This window comes from Ostrea edulis, chromosome 9, assembly GCF_947568905.1.
Source record: "Ostrea edulis chromosome 9, xbOstEdul1.1, whole genome shotgun sequence".
Lineage (NCBI taxonomy): Eukaryota > Metazoa > Mollusca > Bivalvia > Ostreida > Ostreidae > Ostrea > Ostrea edulis.
The window spans coordinates 11,293,486-11,309,375 of NC_079172.1; the positions used below are offsets into that span (position 1 = coordinate 11,293,486).

General features: G+C 35.8%; 1 protein-coding gene across 1 annotated transcript in view; it reads left to right on the forward strand.

The window, feature by feature from the left end:
• The first annotated feature begins 6,520 nt into the window (after positions 1 to 6,520).
• LOC125659506 (uncharacterized) overlaps positions 6,521 to 15,890 on the forward strand; it is a 29,693-nt gene continuing 20,323 nt past the window's right edge. The window contains exons 1-2 of the mRNA XM_056148514.1: positions 6,521 to 6,866; positions 6,984 to 7,174. Of these exons, the coding sequence (XP_056004489.1) occupies positions 7,033 to 7,174 (142 nt within the window). The 5' untranslated portion in view covers positions 6,521 to 6,866; positions 6,984 to 7,032. The remainder of the gene's footprint in view (positions 6,867 to 6,983; positions 7,175 to 15,890) is intronic.

Below are 15,890 nucleotides of genomic sequence, written 5' to 3' on the forward strand. Positions count from 1 at the left end.
GGCCATAGAATTTGCGAAATGCTGACTTCAATCGAGACTGTTGGAAACCCTGTACCATCAACTTGTTTGTCAGTAGCTTGCCTCGATTTAAAAACTGACTATACACAGAACAAGCTCTTGCATATCGAATCAGTTGAGAGATATAAACACCATATGCAGGTGATAATGGAATATTGCTACATAAATATGGAAAGTTGACGAATTTGCAAATTTGAATCTCCACTCATTAAGGAAGCTTTCATATACATGCAAGTTTTGCCTTTTGTGGTTTTTGACAAGATTTGAAAAAGATGCTATCACATTTTCACTTTTTTACTATCTCCCTTTTGAAAAGGGTGTGACTCTTTTCAAAAGTTTGAATTCTCTTTATCCAAGGATGTTTTAAGGCAAGTTTGGATGAAATTGGTCTTTTGATTGTGGAGATGTCGGAAATGTTAAAAGAATGCGCATTGAAAGACGGACACCGGACAAAATGTGATAAGAAAATCTCACTTGAGCTGTCAGCACAGGTGAGCTAAAATTACTTTGGGTGACTCAAGTTATTATCGGGCGATAAGAGGCAGGCAATTATTACCGTCTTCAATGGAAGACGTTATATATAGTTGAAATTCCTTTCTGTCTCCGGACTATGTATTTCCTCTCCATAGTGATTGGTGGAGAATACATGATTCGAAATTTACAATGTTTTCATTGGTTGAATTGGTGTTCTTTGCAAGGGATATAATTTGGTGTTTCGATGTTTAAAATATTATAAATGTGACTGACATTTTAATTCTTGAAGTTACTTCAATAAATACTTGAAATTTATTTACATAAAGGTTTCTTTTTCGCATGCCCATATATGATTCTTTAGTCTCGCTTCCCCCGGACTCTTAATCTTCTGATACAGTTATGTATTTCAGTATAGATAATTTAAGGCCTCTCAGTTGAAAATTGAATTTCATCTTTGTAAACAGATTTATACAGCTTCTCCCGAACTTCTGTTCCGATATGTTTGGCAGGTGCGAGTTTCTCTATCAGCCAATGAGAAATGATGCCGATTTCTCACTAAGCCCGCCTTGAAATCATAAGAATACGAGTTGTATCAAACTCTTGCTCTTCGCGAGTCTAGGAAAAGCGAGACAATTAGGATGCATAGCACCCCTATCGCTCGGGCGTATAAATTTAAACATCAAAATTGTCTTTCATACTAAATTTCCATACAGCCATTCCTTGTGAAAAGTACATGCGACATTTTTAAATTGCCAATTTCCACTCCTGAAAGACTCGCTACCTTAATTGATAGATTATCATCCCCACCCGCCCCTCAAAAATTGGCCCGCCCCGAATTTTTTTATTTTGCGAAACTTGCGATTTCCGGAATATTTTCATGTCCGACTCCGGTATTTACACTTCTTGTTTACATTTCCGGTATGGCCACGCGAAGAAAATATATCTATATGGTTTCTTAATTTCTCGCGTTCTTACAGGCGTAAATCTTGAAGAAGTTAGGTATATTTCTGTTTGAAATTAAAGCTTAACCTAGAATTCGTCTGTGAAAATAGCATAGATTGATATCCACCTGGCATTAAATGATGCGCATCTGTTGAAAAAAAAAATCGTTTGTCTTTAATATTCTTCTCAGAAAATAAAAATTGAAAAATAAAATCCTCTTACCCGCCCCATACTTTTTGCTGACCCTGGATGATAATCTACTAATTAAGTTGAATTGGCCTAATGATACATGTATATATATATATATATATATATATATATATATATATATATATATCATTATCTATATTGTGAACAATACCCTTTACCTGAATAAACTACATACATAGCACAGGACTAGAAGCATGTAAAACTGAGCTTCAATATCAAAACTTGAAGGTTTCTGAATGGTTTACTTTACATAGTTTTGATGGTAACCTAGAAGTTAAAGTCGAAGTTGACGCTTGCATCATTATGGTTTTTTGTTTAACATTGTATATACTATCCCCTTGACATTAAGCCAGTCAATCATTTGTATATCTGTCTTTTAAAAATTACTATTCGCTTTACTGGATTGATTATTCGAAAGATAGTCTTTGTGGTATTGAATGGTAAGATTTAAATCAGGCTCACGAACTTTGTTGAACCATGATTTATTAATTATGTGTATTATTTATTAGAAATGGTAGGAAAAGTTAACTTTAGCAGACGATGCTTGTGATTTTTAAAACATTATTTCATGAACTGATATCTGTCTATTTTTTTGTTGAAAATTTACATTACTTCATAAATGGCAAAGAGCTAGCAAATAAATCAAAGCGGGAATTCCAAGTTTCGTTTTTGTTATTCTACCAACTTCTGTTGGCTTTAGTATGTAAATGACCAATGTACACTTGCAGGTTTATGCTGTGCAAGGTTCTTAGTATAAAGGTTCATACTTCTGAAGTGAACTGATGATAGAATGAATAAACATTTGGAGGTGGATTTATCATACTTTGTTCAGAAGGTATTCAGAAAACAATTGCTACTGATCGAACAGACAAGTAATTGATGAAGTACTACTTTCATTGCAACATAATTTCTAGTTTGGGTTGTATATTGGAATCAGCATGTTCGTTCGTCTGTCTGTCTGTAGACATGATTTTGTCCGTGCATGTTCTAACAAACTACGGCATGGTCTTTTCTGAAAATGTGTGCACTCATTACTCACCATATGAAGATGTGCACCTGGTATTTTCATATTGATTGGACAATTTTTCGTCAATTTACTGGCTTTTTTCTACGTATGAACGTAGTCACTTTTTAAACTAAGAGGAGTATATCTTTAAAATTCATGAAGAAATTGATTTTTTAAAAATATTTTTTTTATTAGCTAAATTTTCACTTGGATTGATTCATTGATTTTTTTAAAGCAACATTTTTAATAAAAAAAATAATATACTAGATGACCATTTGATTAGACAACTTCTGGTTTGGTCTGAAGAAGTTTGTTTTTATCCATAATATACTGTGCCCCGCGGGGGTATATTAATCCCAAAAGGACAATTCTAGTTGACTCTCAGACATGTTTGGGGGTAATTTATTGTATGAATTCGTTTACGTAATGTGTCATTTAACGCTGTATCTTACTGTGGTTATCTCACCCATCTACCACAGTATAAGAAAGTGATGCGATCATCATCTACTCGAGAAATAATTTCGTGTATGTTGTAGGATAACCTCTATGGTCCAGAAATGTTGTTTTATATTTCAAACAACATTTCGAGATCAAGGAGGTTATCCTTCAACATACATGAAAACAAGAACTTTATTTCTATTCTACTACGGCTCAGAAATATAATAGTCGATTGTTTCCTATATAGCTACGAATTAGGCCACTGTGACGTCATGACAGTTTCCAAAACGGCCAACAAAATTTTTTTTGCTCACAAAAAAGATGAGATGGTAGGGGTTTTTAAATGTATTTTGAAAAAAAAATATTTCAAGTTCGATTTTAACGGATTACATGTACTTATCGTACTTATAATCCAACTGCCCTTTCAAAAGATGAAATTCTTCAAAACCATGCTTCATTTTTAGACACATTTAATATCCCAGTCAATGGGTCGAGTGAATATGTTACCGTACCTATACTGGATTCCTAAACTACATAAAAACCCTTACAAAGATACATTGCTAGATCCAGTAAGTGCTTTACTAAGCCCCTATCTTTGCTCCTCACGAAAATATCAACAACTGTGAAGGAGAAACTTCAAACTTACTGTGCGACTACATATGCCAGAAGTGCTATTAATCAAATGTGAATTCTAAAAAAAATTCTAAAGATCTTTTAGTAAACTTGAAATCGCAAAACTTTTCCCACTATACACGGCCATTCCTCACGATGAATTAAAGACTATTCTTTTTGACTTTATAGACAGTTGCTCCTTCAACAAAAATGGAAAAAAGAAATATTCATATCTAGCGATCAGTCATCCAAAAACTTACTTTGTTAAACACTACGCTGATTCCACGAACAATTACTCTGAAATTGAAATACTGAAAATATGCTAGAGTTCCTCATTGGCAATATCTTCGTGGTCTTTGGTGATCAGGTCTTCCAACACTCTGCTGGAATTCCCATGGGCACGAATTGTGCTCCTTTATTATAGCTGACCTGTTTCTCTATTCATATGAAGCAGATTTTATTCAAACACTTCTGTGTGAGAAGAGAAAATCTCTTGCTGTGGCCTTCAATTTGACATTTAGATATATCGACGACGTTTTGTCTATTAACAATAATAACTTTTATTCATATGTCGATTAGATATATCCCTGTGATCTCGAAATAAAAGACACCACAGAGTCGTCCACTTCTGCTTCATACTTGGATATTTTATTGAAAGTAGACATTGACGGCAAACTGACAACTGAACTGTATGACAAACGAATGGGATTTCAGCTTCTCCATTGTCAACTTCCCATATTTATGTAGCAATATTCCATTATCACATGCATATGGTGTTTATATCTTTCAACTGATTCGATACGCAAGAGCTTATTCTGCGTATAGTCAAGTGTTTAAATCGCAAGCTACTGACAAATAAGTTGATGGTACAGGGGTTTCAACAATCTCGATTGATGTCAGCATTTCGGAAATTCCATGGTCATTATAACGATATAGTTCGTCAATACAACCTATCATTGGGTCAACTGCTGTCTGACGTGTTTCATACCGATTGTTAGGCCGTTCTTGGCACACTGATTTTGACAACAGATAACTCCGTTTACCTGATCAGGATATAGGGCTCACGGCGGGTGTGACCGGTCGGCATGGGATGCTTACTCCTCCTACGCACCTAATCCCACCTCTGGTGTGTCCAGGGTTCCGTGTTTGCCCAACTACCTATTTTGTATTCCTTGTAGGAATTATGAGATTGATCACTGTTCGTTATCTTCGCCTTTCATGTATATCAATTGCTTGGAACGTAAAATTTATACGGTACCAATTTTGATGCACCAGATGCGCATTTCGACAAATAATGTATCTTCAGTGATGCTCAACCAAAAGTTTTGAAATCCGAAATAATAAACTTGTAGGAGCTATTTTAGGGGGAAAACAAAGTGCCAAAAAAAAAAAAAAACACCCAACAACAACAACAACAAAAAACTGGAGTAAAATTCGTCTAAGGATAAGAGCTATGCATGAGGGAGATAATCCTTAATTTTGAAATGAATTTCTAAATTTTATAACAGCATTTAAATATACATCCGTATTTTCAAGCTAGTAACGAAGTACTTAACTACTGGGCTGTAGAGACCCTCGGGGACTAACAGTCCACCAGCAGAGGCCTCGACTCAGGGGTCATAATGTAAAACTTATACGGTACCAATTTTGATGCACACTTTTTTGGCACACTGTTTTTGCCTATAATAGCTCTAAAACGTCATTGTTATTTCGGATTTCAAATATTTCGATTAAGCATCACTGAAGAGACATAATTTGTCGAAATGCGCATCTGGTGCATCAAACTTGGTACCGTATAAGTTTTACATGTTATACATTATATAACTGTCATATATGGTTATCTAGGCCTTGAAAATGGTGTCCCCTCCCTATTTGAAAATAACCAATAGCATCCCTTCTATTCGATACAACGGCGTAGTTTGCTTAAAATTTATTTCGTTTGAAATTTTCATCATTTAATAACTTTTAAAGTGATGACTTAACAACGATGCTTATTGGATGAAAAATTCGTTTGATTTCTTAGTTTAAAAAAAATCTTTCGGAGTTCATCAGCACTAAGCACGCGGGACTACTTTTCTCTGGAATTTCCACACAAGCCTTTCTAAACGAAATGTATTCGTTTGATGCTACCGAAAATAAACAAAAACCAAAGATATAAAATAGAAATTAATTTAAAGAAACAACGCACATACCTGGTAGGCCTAGTGATGACGTCGCAGAATAGTCAACTTAATGATGTAGGACACTGACTGGTAAAAGTAGACAGATTGTAAAAACGAGTTCCCGGTATGTATCGTCTGCTTTACGAATTCGATAATATGACGGAGAAAGCAGCGACTTTTGATCTGGTGTGTATTAATGAAATTGAACTGGGGCTCAGTCAACGAGGGCAATTTAGATGGTGTTGAGCTTTTTACTTGGTATTGGAATGGAACCGAGTCGCATTCCAGCGTTCTCACGACACAACCAGTGTTCAACGTCTCGTCGAACGCAATGCAGCATACATCCAGTCACCACTTGCTCTCTTCCTTTATTATCTACATGTAATTCAGCTTTTAACCATTGAATCTTTTATTTGACGTACCAGTATAATCCATTTAATTCTGCACAGTAACTCTACCTGACCTGAACGCAAAGCCAATTTTGTTGTTGTTTTTATAGAATAGGTATTCCTACGCACCCTTTCAAAAACATTAATTCAAGCTTTTTCATGAGAGAAACTATTCGTTTTTCTATTTTAAAAACATAATTGAGTGATAAGAAATTAAACTTATAATTCTTTATTTGATGCATGTATCAAACGAACAATTGGACGGAAAACTTCATCAATGCGCGCACCTTTCTGAAGAGGACGTTTGTAAAATATTGTCTATTTAAAGGAAACCACGAATGTGTATTGAATACCTATTAATACACTATAAACTTGTCAACTGTGTTCTGGGAAATCAGATTACCTATATCTTCCTCATGCCATTGCGATTTAAATGCAAATGCCAATCGCTTCAACTGGGTAGTCCGTAATTGTAGTTAAAGTAACTAACGTTTCTGATTACAGATTTGGGATTTCTGTCTCTAACGAGAAAATAAAATACTGTAGAACAATTACCATATAACTTATTCTAATTTATTCAAGTACTCGATAATCGGATATTCCAGAAATTACTCGGTATATCAATTAACTGGATATTAGCTAACGCACCTTATTCATTGAGATGCATTATATACATAAGAATTCAATACTGTTTGGAAAATTGTTTACCTGTTATATGTTTTCGGATTTCAGGGATGACGGACTTGCTGTTTCATGAATTCTCGTATACCAAGCATAGAACATGAATATCGACGAGAGGGAGGAAGAAGAGGATTCAGTAACCTCCAGTGAAAGTATCAGTTCGACATATAATACCAGTGATCCTATTGACAATTTGCCATCCGTGTCGAACTCGGAGGACAGCTCTCAAAATGGGGATGCAGGTACGCTGAAACCTTTTCTATATCTGTTTTATAGTGCAGTGGCCACGAGGTCAAATTCGAAGATGACCCCAACCTAATTAGGTAGAGCAAAGTACAACCTATTTAATTTGATGCAGAATTTTGTCTAGATTATCGAAATGATGCTTGTAGTCTGATATTATATGTTTGAATTGGCCTAAATTTGGATTTTCTGTTACAAAGTCAGAATTTTTTTTGGGGGGGGGGGGAATAGAAAGTACATTTTGGACATTTATGGCCGACTTTATGCTGGGAATCAAACAAAGTTGGTTCTAAACCATGCAGCCTAATCCAGTAGATTTTATCATGCCTTTTATATGCAAATACTGTGCAAATGTTTTGAATACTCCAGTAATGAAAGAAATATGGACTAAAATTGTGAAAAACGTCTGCATTTTTCGTTCCGCATACTCTCATTTCTTGCATCTGACAGACCCATTCATGAAAAAAGTTGCATACACTACACATCAAACGTTTTCTGATTTACTTCTCTGTCGAATGGTATAGAGTATGCTTGTGTAGCATAGTCTATTAGGCTGTGAAACAGCAAAATGTTATCCCCCTCCCTAAATTTGAGAAACCGCTTAAATTTTGTGGATTTACATAATATGGTAATTTTATCAAAACTAAAGTGGTTAATCATTCACAACAATGCAAAAGTAGCATGAATAAGCTGTATTAGAGCCTAGATACATTGTTTTTAGTGTACATCAAAAGTATGGCACGCCTACTAAGTCACAAGGTGCTTTCGCGCCACAGTTACAGTGTATTGAGTTGGTGGATTTTCATTTTAAAGTTCTTTGATATGCTAAAAGCCATATCCCAGAAAACCATTTACGATTTGAAGCCAAATAGCAACAAGTTTAGAATGGCTTTTTTTGTGTCTTTTTAATAGCAACGATTCATTATAATAAAACCTCCCAATATAATACTTTGAATTCACCAACAACTTTGAATTCGCCATAACTGGTGCAGTTATGCTAAGAATTCCTAATGCTTGTGACATGAAAATATACTGAATAATTTCTTAAAACCACTTGCTATATATATAGTGAATGTAAAACTTTAATACGGTACCAATTTTGATGCACCAGATGCGCATTTCGACAAATAATGTCTCTTCAGTGATGCTCAACCGAAATGTTTGAAATCCGAAATAACAATGAAGTTTTAGAGCTATTATAGCGAAAAACAGCGTGCCAAAAAAAGGGGGTAGTCAAATTCGTCTAAGGATAAGAGCTATGCATGAGGGAGATAATCCTTAATTTTGAAATGAATTTCTAAACTTTATAACAGCAATTAAATATACATCCGTATTTTCAAGCTAGTAACGAAGTACTTAGCTACTGGGCTGTAGAGACCCTCGGGGACTAACAGTCCACCAGCAGAGGCCTCGACCCAGGGGTCATAATGTAAAACTTATACGGTACCAATTTTGATGCACCACATGCGCATTTCGACAAATAATGTCTCTTCAGTGATGAATCTAAATCCCTAACACTGTTGAAGTACCATATCCACTTTGTCATCAATAACTACAGATAAATATTCGTACAATGTTAAAGAAAATTATTCAGTGATATTAACTATACAAGTTTACACATTACTTATGTCACATATGCTATAAGTACGTCACATGTGCTATAAGTACATGTGCTACCAGTCGACAGGGGATGCTTACTCCTCTTAGGCACCTGATCCCACCTCTGGTATGCCCAGTGGTCCGTGTTTGCCCAACTCTCTATTTTGTATTGCTTATAGGAGTTATGAGATTGATCCCCATTTCTTCATCTTTCATACATCCATATTCATACAATGTCATATATTATAAACTATTCAGTAATTGTTAAATATATGGGCAAGAAAATGAGCAGATTGAAGACATGAATGACTATAATTTGTGTTAATTGGAAAGTATAGAAAACAAACACCAATTCTCTAAAAATATTATTTTTCCGCGTGATGCTCAAATGACCACGTAAGTGAAAAGCTAAATCTATTTGCACCACAAGCACAAAATATATAGTGAACAGTAAAAGTAAAGTTGTTGTGAATGTATATCACGTCAAGATCATCATCGTTAGAGTAAAAGATTCTCAGTCAAGATTATCATCACTGTCGAGTCAACAGCAGCCTTTAGAATGTTCGGACAGTGGCCGTGCGCCGTGACATGGACAAAACTCGGTGTGGCGAAGGTGAAGGTGGTTCAGCAGTCAGCGACAATTATTAGATTGTCGGCAGTCAAGGTCTGTACAGTACATATGAGTGAGATTGCGGACTTCCACTGTAGCTGATTCTTTGATATAAAGTACTGGTTCAAGCTGATCATTTGACACATACCATCTGTTGCCGTTCAGATTGGCAATGTGACTTTGGCACCAGATGCTGGTCTGGTACCTTGCTCTGAGAACATCCTGTAAGCATCTTCTGTTAGTGGCAAATGTGAAGCAGGTTAATTTGATGATGGTGTAGATTTATAGTGCAGGTTTGTAGTAGCGAAGCGACGATGGTGGTCGAGCCTCTTTTAATTTGTCTGTTGTCGAGGCCTAGAAATACCAAAGCTGATCCAGGAAAGAACATGTCTTCGCTTTTTTCAATACAATTTGAGGACATAAGAATGTTCAAAAGACACATCTTGTTCTGCGTATGGTCAGTTTTTAAATCGAGACAAGCTACTGACAAACAAGGTGATGCTACAGGGATTTCAGCATTCCACAGTCTCGATTAAAGTCAGTATTTTACAAATTCTATGGTCGTTATAAGGATCTAGTTCATCAATTCAACCAATCATTGGATCAAATGCTGTCTGACGTGTTTCATACAGATTGTGCGGCCGATTTTGGCTATAGATTACCCCGTTTACCTGATCAAGATATAGGGATCCCGGCGGGTGTGACCGGTCGACAGGGGATACTTACTCCTCCTAGGCACCCGATCCCACCTCTGATATATCCAGGGGTTCGTGTTTGCCCCACTTTCTAATTTCTATTCCTTATAGGAGTTATGACATTGATCGTTATCTTCACCTTTCATTTGCTTCAGTATTCCAAAGGTTGAATGAATGTCCTTTCCAACATGTTCCTGCAGTTTTGTGTCAGCAACGCGCTTTCCTATTTGGTATAAACTGCTTTTGCTGTCACATTCCATAAGTGCATGTGCTGCTGGGAGACTTTCAAAGAACTTCACACCACGTTCTGCCACAATGGAATGGAAGGGATGTAAAGTTGCTTGTCGACTGTTATGGCCTGCCAGCATGTACACAAAATCAGTGAGCATGTTATTACTGCAATAGCATAATAATGCCAAAATCATATGTTTGTTTCCTGAGTTACATGTACCTGGACTCAATGCTGCTGACTTGGATTTGTTTCTGACCAAATTTACGGACAAAAATTATTTCCGGATCGGAATATGTTTTGATTCCGATCCGAGTTAGCTTCTAAATCAAACAATAATAATAATTTTAAAAACTTACCTATCTACTTGGAATTTTTGCTTTGGTAACAGGAAACAAAAATATATTTCATTTTTGGCCCAACAGCACCAAAACATCAGTAGCATCACTTTCGAACAACCAGTTGATCATGAGTGAAAGACAGGTTGATGGCATGAAGCAGCATTCTTGTATCCGCTTCTTCTTGGGAACTGAAAAGGTTTGGAATGACATACTGTGTGCAACACTGACAATGTGGTCAGAGACAAAGGCAACACGGACAGCTATGCTTCCTTATACCTTCAGGAATCGTTGGTTATTCCGAACCTGACGATTTGCTTGGATAACGTATTTAGCTTGTTCTGTTTCTCCACGCCTGTTTCGTTCAGCTGCCTTCACATGAAGGTTTTGGTCATATTTGTCAAATTCAACAGCCACTGATTCTATTCCTTGATTTCTGTCAAAGGAGTTCATCATCAACCTCAGCAAGACACCAGCAAGGTCGAGAAATGTGTCCTTAATTCCTTGTATCAATGACATTTCATTCAGTACGTATGCTGATGATACAATTCCACTGAATTGGCTAGTGTTGCAATATACTTATGCCTCTAGCTGCTTTGCTGGGCCTGACTTTGTAGTTTTTGCATATTCCCTTCATCACAAAAGGGCTAGGAAGACATTGTGGACAGCTCATGTCTATGTACGTCTTCAGGGTCTACTTCTCGCACTTGCAATTGGCAAGAGAAGGACCACTGAGTCAATTCTCTTTGCTCTTATTTACAAGCTTTGTTATATCGGCAACGGTTTTGACTTTTACTCTAGCCTCTGTGTCCCAATATGAACACACATTAATAAATATCCACAAACATGCAAACTCAAACCAGCTAAACTGTAAAATCTTGATTTAAAATCATTGCTTATACAGTGCCACGTTGTACCATGTTAATTATACATAACTCCGTAAGTATTGCATAATGTACATGTCAACTCACATGTCCTTATCTGTGCACATTTATGCTAGTTGTGCATGTGACATTTAACCACTTTAGCTTAGATATAATTGCCATAGAATAACCTTTCTGCCATTTTATGCAAATCTAGAAAATTTACACGGTTTCTTAAATTTGGGGAGGGGGATAACACTTTGCTGTTTTACAGCCTAATAGATTATGCTACACAAGCATACTCCATACCATTCGACAGAAGAGTAAATCAGAAAACTTTTGATGTGTAGTATATGCAAGTTCCTTCATGAATGGGTCTGTCAGATGCAAGAAATTAGGGTACGCGGAACGAAAAATGCAGACGTTTTTGACAATTTTAGTCCATATTTCTTTCATTATTCAAAAATCTTGCACAGTATTGGCAGACTACAACCATCATTCCCATAATCTAGACAAAATTCTGCATCAAATCATATAGGTTGTACTTTGTTCTACCCTAGGTTGGGGTTACTCCCTTTTTTAAGCCTCTTTTGTGAAATGACCACAGCACTATTATCTTGTTCATTATGGTGCATGTACAATGTATGATATGCATAAACCGTGATTTGAATTTTTAAAACCTTGCAATAATACATTCTATTTTCCATATCACATCCCATACAAAAATGAAATGAATAGAATCAAAGAAAATTATCATATACAATTTAATTCAAAACATGTCACAAAGAAGAGTATGAAAGGTGAAGATAACGAACTGTGATCAATCTCATAACTCCTGTAAGCAATACAAAATAGAGAGTAGGGCAGACACGGACCCTTGGACACACTATATGTGGGATCAGGTGCCTATTTATTTAAACTATATTTTATTCACAAAGTGAATGGGATCGGGCAGCAGGCATAGCCAATTTAAGCCCTCTCCCTCAGGTGCCTAGGAGGAGTAAGCATCCCCTGTCGACCGGTCACACCCGCCGTGAGCCCTACATCTTGATCTGGCAAACGGAGTTATCCGTAGTCAAAATCAGTGTGCCAAGAACAGTCAAATAATCGGTATGAAACACGTCAGACAGCATTTGACCCAGTGATAGGTTGTATTGGCAAACTAGATCATTATAACGACCATAGAATTTGCGAAATGCTGACTTTAAACGAGACTGTTGAAACCCCTGCACCATCAGCTTGTTTGTCAGTAGCTTGCCTCGATTTAAAAACTGACCATACACAAAACAAGCTCTTATAGTTCCCACATTTTCGAAATCTCACAAGTATAAACATGCATCACATGTAAATTTGACGTAAGTCAGTGAATAGTTTGCATGGGTTTACGATTTTGCCTATAACAGTGAACTTTGAAATACACACTCTCTCTTTCGGTCTCTCTCTCTCTATATATATAATCTATCTATCTATAAAGAAAAGTTAGAACGCCGAAAATAACTCAATCGATTTCATTTTCAATTTTCAAGAGTTATGATATTATTGCTTAGTTACATTATAGATTTAACTATGACGTCAAAAGTGACGGATTGTATTGACGGTTTAACAAAGATCAATATGACGTCATGATACAACGTTATGAAATATTACATGAGAAAAAATAAAAACACAGCCGACTTTTGGTCTGTACAAAATATAGAATATACAATATCTACAATGATAATGACAAGTTTATAATATACAATATACAAGAAACAGCAAGAATATGACTCTAAAGAAGCCTTGAAAAAACTTTAAAAGTTATCAATGAACACGGAGATAAACTTACTGCCAAGGAAAAATCATACCTTCTATGTTTTAATGCTAAAACTAGTAACTTTTATGGTCTACCAAAAATGAAAGACAAATAATAAAAGACAAATGCAAAAATTCTAAATCAACGTATATAGGTATTGATTACCCAGAAGATCTAAACATTAGACCTATAGTCGCAGGACTTACCTGCGAAACTCATGGGATTAGTTATCTCTTGGATCTACTACTTAAATCTTACATTATGTTAGAGACACCGTAGGTTTTCTTAATTCTCTTCTAGAAGAAATTAATTCAGAGTCTCTTTTAGTATCATTTGATGTCACAAACCTCTATTCTAATATTCCTCATGAGCTAGGACTAGCCGCCATAGAATATTAGATAGACCGATTCCCTAATCTTTTACTCGAGAGATTTTCAAAAAAAAAAATCGTAATATTAGGTTTGCAATTAATCTTGGAAAACAATTTCATGCAATTCAATTAGTTATAGGTTTTTAGGAAGAGAAATTATTTTCTATAATTCAGGAAAAATTTGTAGAAGAATTTGAATTTTTTTTAAAACAGTCGTGGAAACGTTTCTTGGACGACTGTTTAATTATGGGACAGAGGAGAAGAACAATTAATGAAGTTTCACACTAAGCCCTACCATGAAATTCACTATAGAATCCGATAAAAACATGTTATTATTTCTCGATGTCATGGTAATTAAAAGAGACAACCGCATAGTGACAGACAAATTGACAGATACCAAGCAATATCTTATGTTTGGTTCCTGTCACCCTAAACATAGTAGAAACAACATTCCATACAATTTAGCGAGACGCCTCTGCACAATTATTTCCGATACTGAAGTCATTAACAGTCGCTTGGCAGAATTACAAAACTCACTTCTACAAAGACGTTACCTAGAGCAATTATTCAAAAACGGAATAAACAAAACCAAATCTCAAGAAAGAAAGGATCTCCTGAAAGTAAACGCTAGACCATGTCAAAATGTTCTACCATACGTTTCAACGCACAATCCAAAGAATCCGGAAGTTTTTCAGGTTATCAGAAACAACCTCCCTACCTTGGAAGGAGACTCAGACGTTAAAAAAAATTGGAATCATAAAAAATTATCAAAAGTAAACGGCAAAGCCCTACTCTAAAATCAATTCTAACCAAAGCATGTTTTTCCAGTAGCAACAATGGAATCCCTACCGTCAGCAAATGTAATAAACCAAGGTGCGCCACGTGCCCATATTTAACACCTGGATCCAAATTTTATTTCAAATACGGAAGCCAATTCACAGTGAAATCATCCATGACGTGCACTTCTTCCAACATCTACCACAGCGGTGACCGAGAGGTTAGAGCGTTCGCCCCGCATGCGGAAGGCCGGGGTTCGAATCCCGGCTGCGACATACCTAAGTCGTTAAAACAGGTAGTGACAGTTCCATCACCAAATGCTCGACATCAGGTGTGAATGTCACTGGTCCTTGGAGATGACCTTAAAACGGATTTCCCGTGTAACAGTAGGTGTGGCACACTAAAGAATCCACACTGTTCAATGGCTGTAAGCGCCGAGCATAAGCCTAAATTTGAAGCCCTTCACCGGTCATGGTGACGTCTCCATATGAGTGAAAAATTCTCGAGCGAGACGTTAAGATCAATCAATCTTCCAACATCTTGTATGTGATAACTTGCGCTGGTTGTGGAGAAAATCATATCGGCCAGACAAGCGACACCCTACAACACAGGAAAACTGTTCACCGTCAACAAATAATTAAGGGAACCAAAATACCAATGTACCCAAGTCATTAAACACATTCGAAACTCTGCGAAAAATTTCAGTCCGAACTTGACCATTTTTCCCTTTTACAAATTGCTGAGAAATACTACGGAAACGGGAGCGTAAAACTAAAGAAAAGTTGTTTATTCGAGGATACAAACCTGCATTAAACGCTCCATAAAATGCAGAACTTTATATAATTTAGAAACATTTTCACACATTATAAATCTGTTTTAGTTGATTGTTAACACATAGGTCAGAAGTCAACTGCTACATGTATGTAAACAAACTTGTCATTATTATTGTACATATTGTATATTTTATATCTTGCACAGACCAAAACTCGGCTGTGTTTTTATTCTTTATTTTTTTCTCATGTAATATTTCATAGCGTTGTATCATGACGTCATAATGATCTTTGTTTTAAAAAAGCGTCAATACAATTCGTCACTTTTGACGTCATAGTTAAATCTATAATGTGTAACTAAGCAATAATGTCATAACTCTTAAAAATTGAAAATGAAACCGGTTGAGTTAATTTCGGCGTTCTAATTTTTCTTTATTATATCATTACTTGTGTGGATATTTGTTTATATTTTGGATTATAATCGTCATTATATATATATATATATATATATATATATATATATATATATATATATATATTTTCAAACTTTGAAAAGTTTGAATGGTGGATTTTAATTTTGACTTTATTCTACCGATACCAAGAAAAAGATTGATTGATTGATTAAATATTGTTTAACGTCCCTCTCGAGAATATTTCACTCATATGGAGACG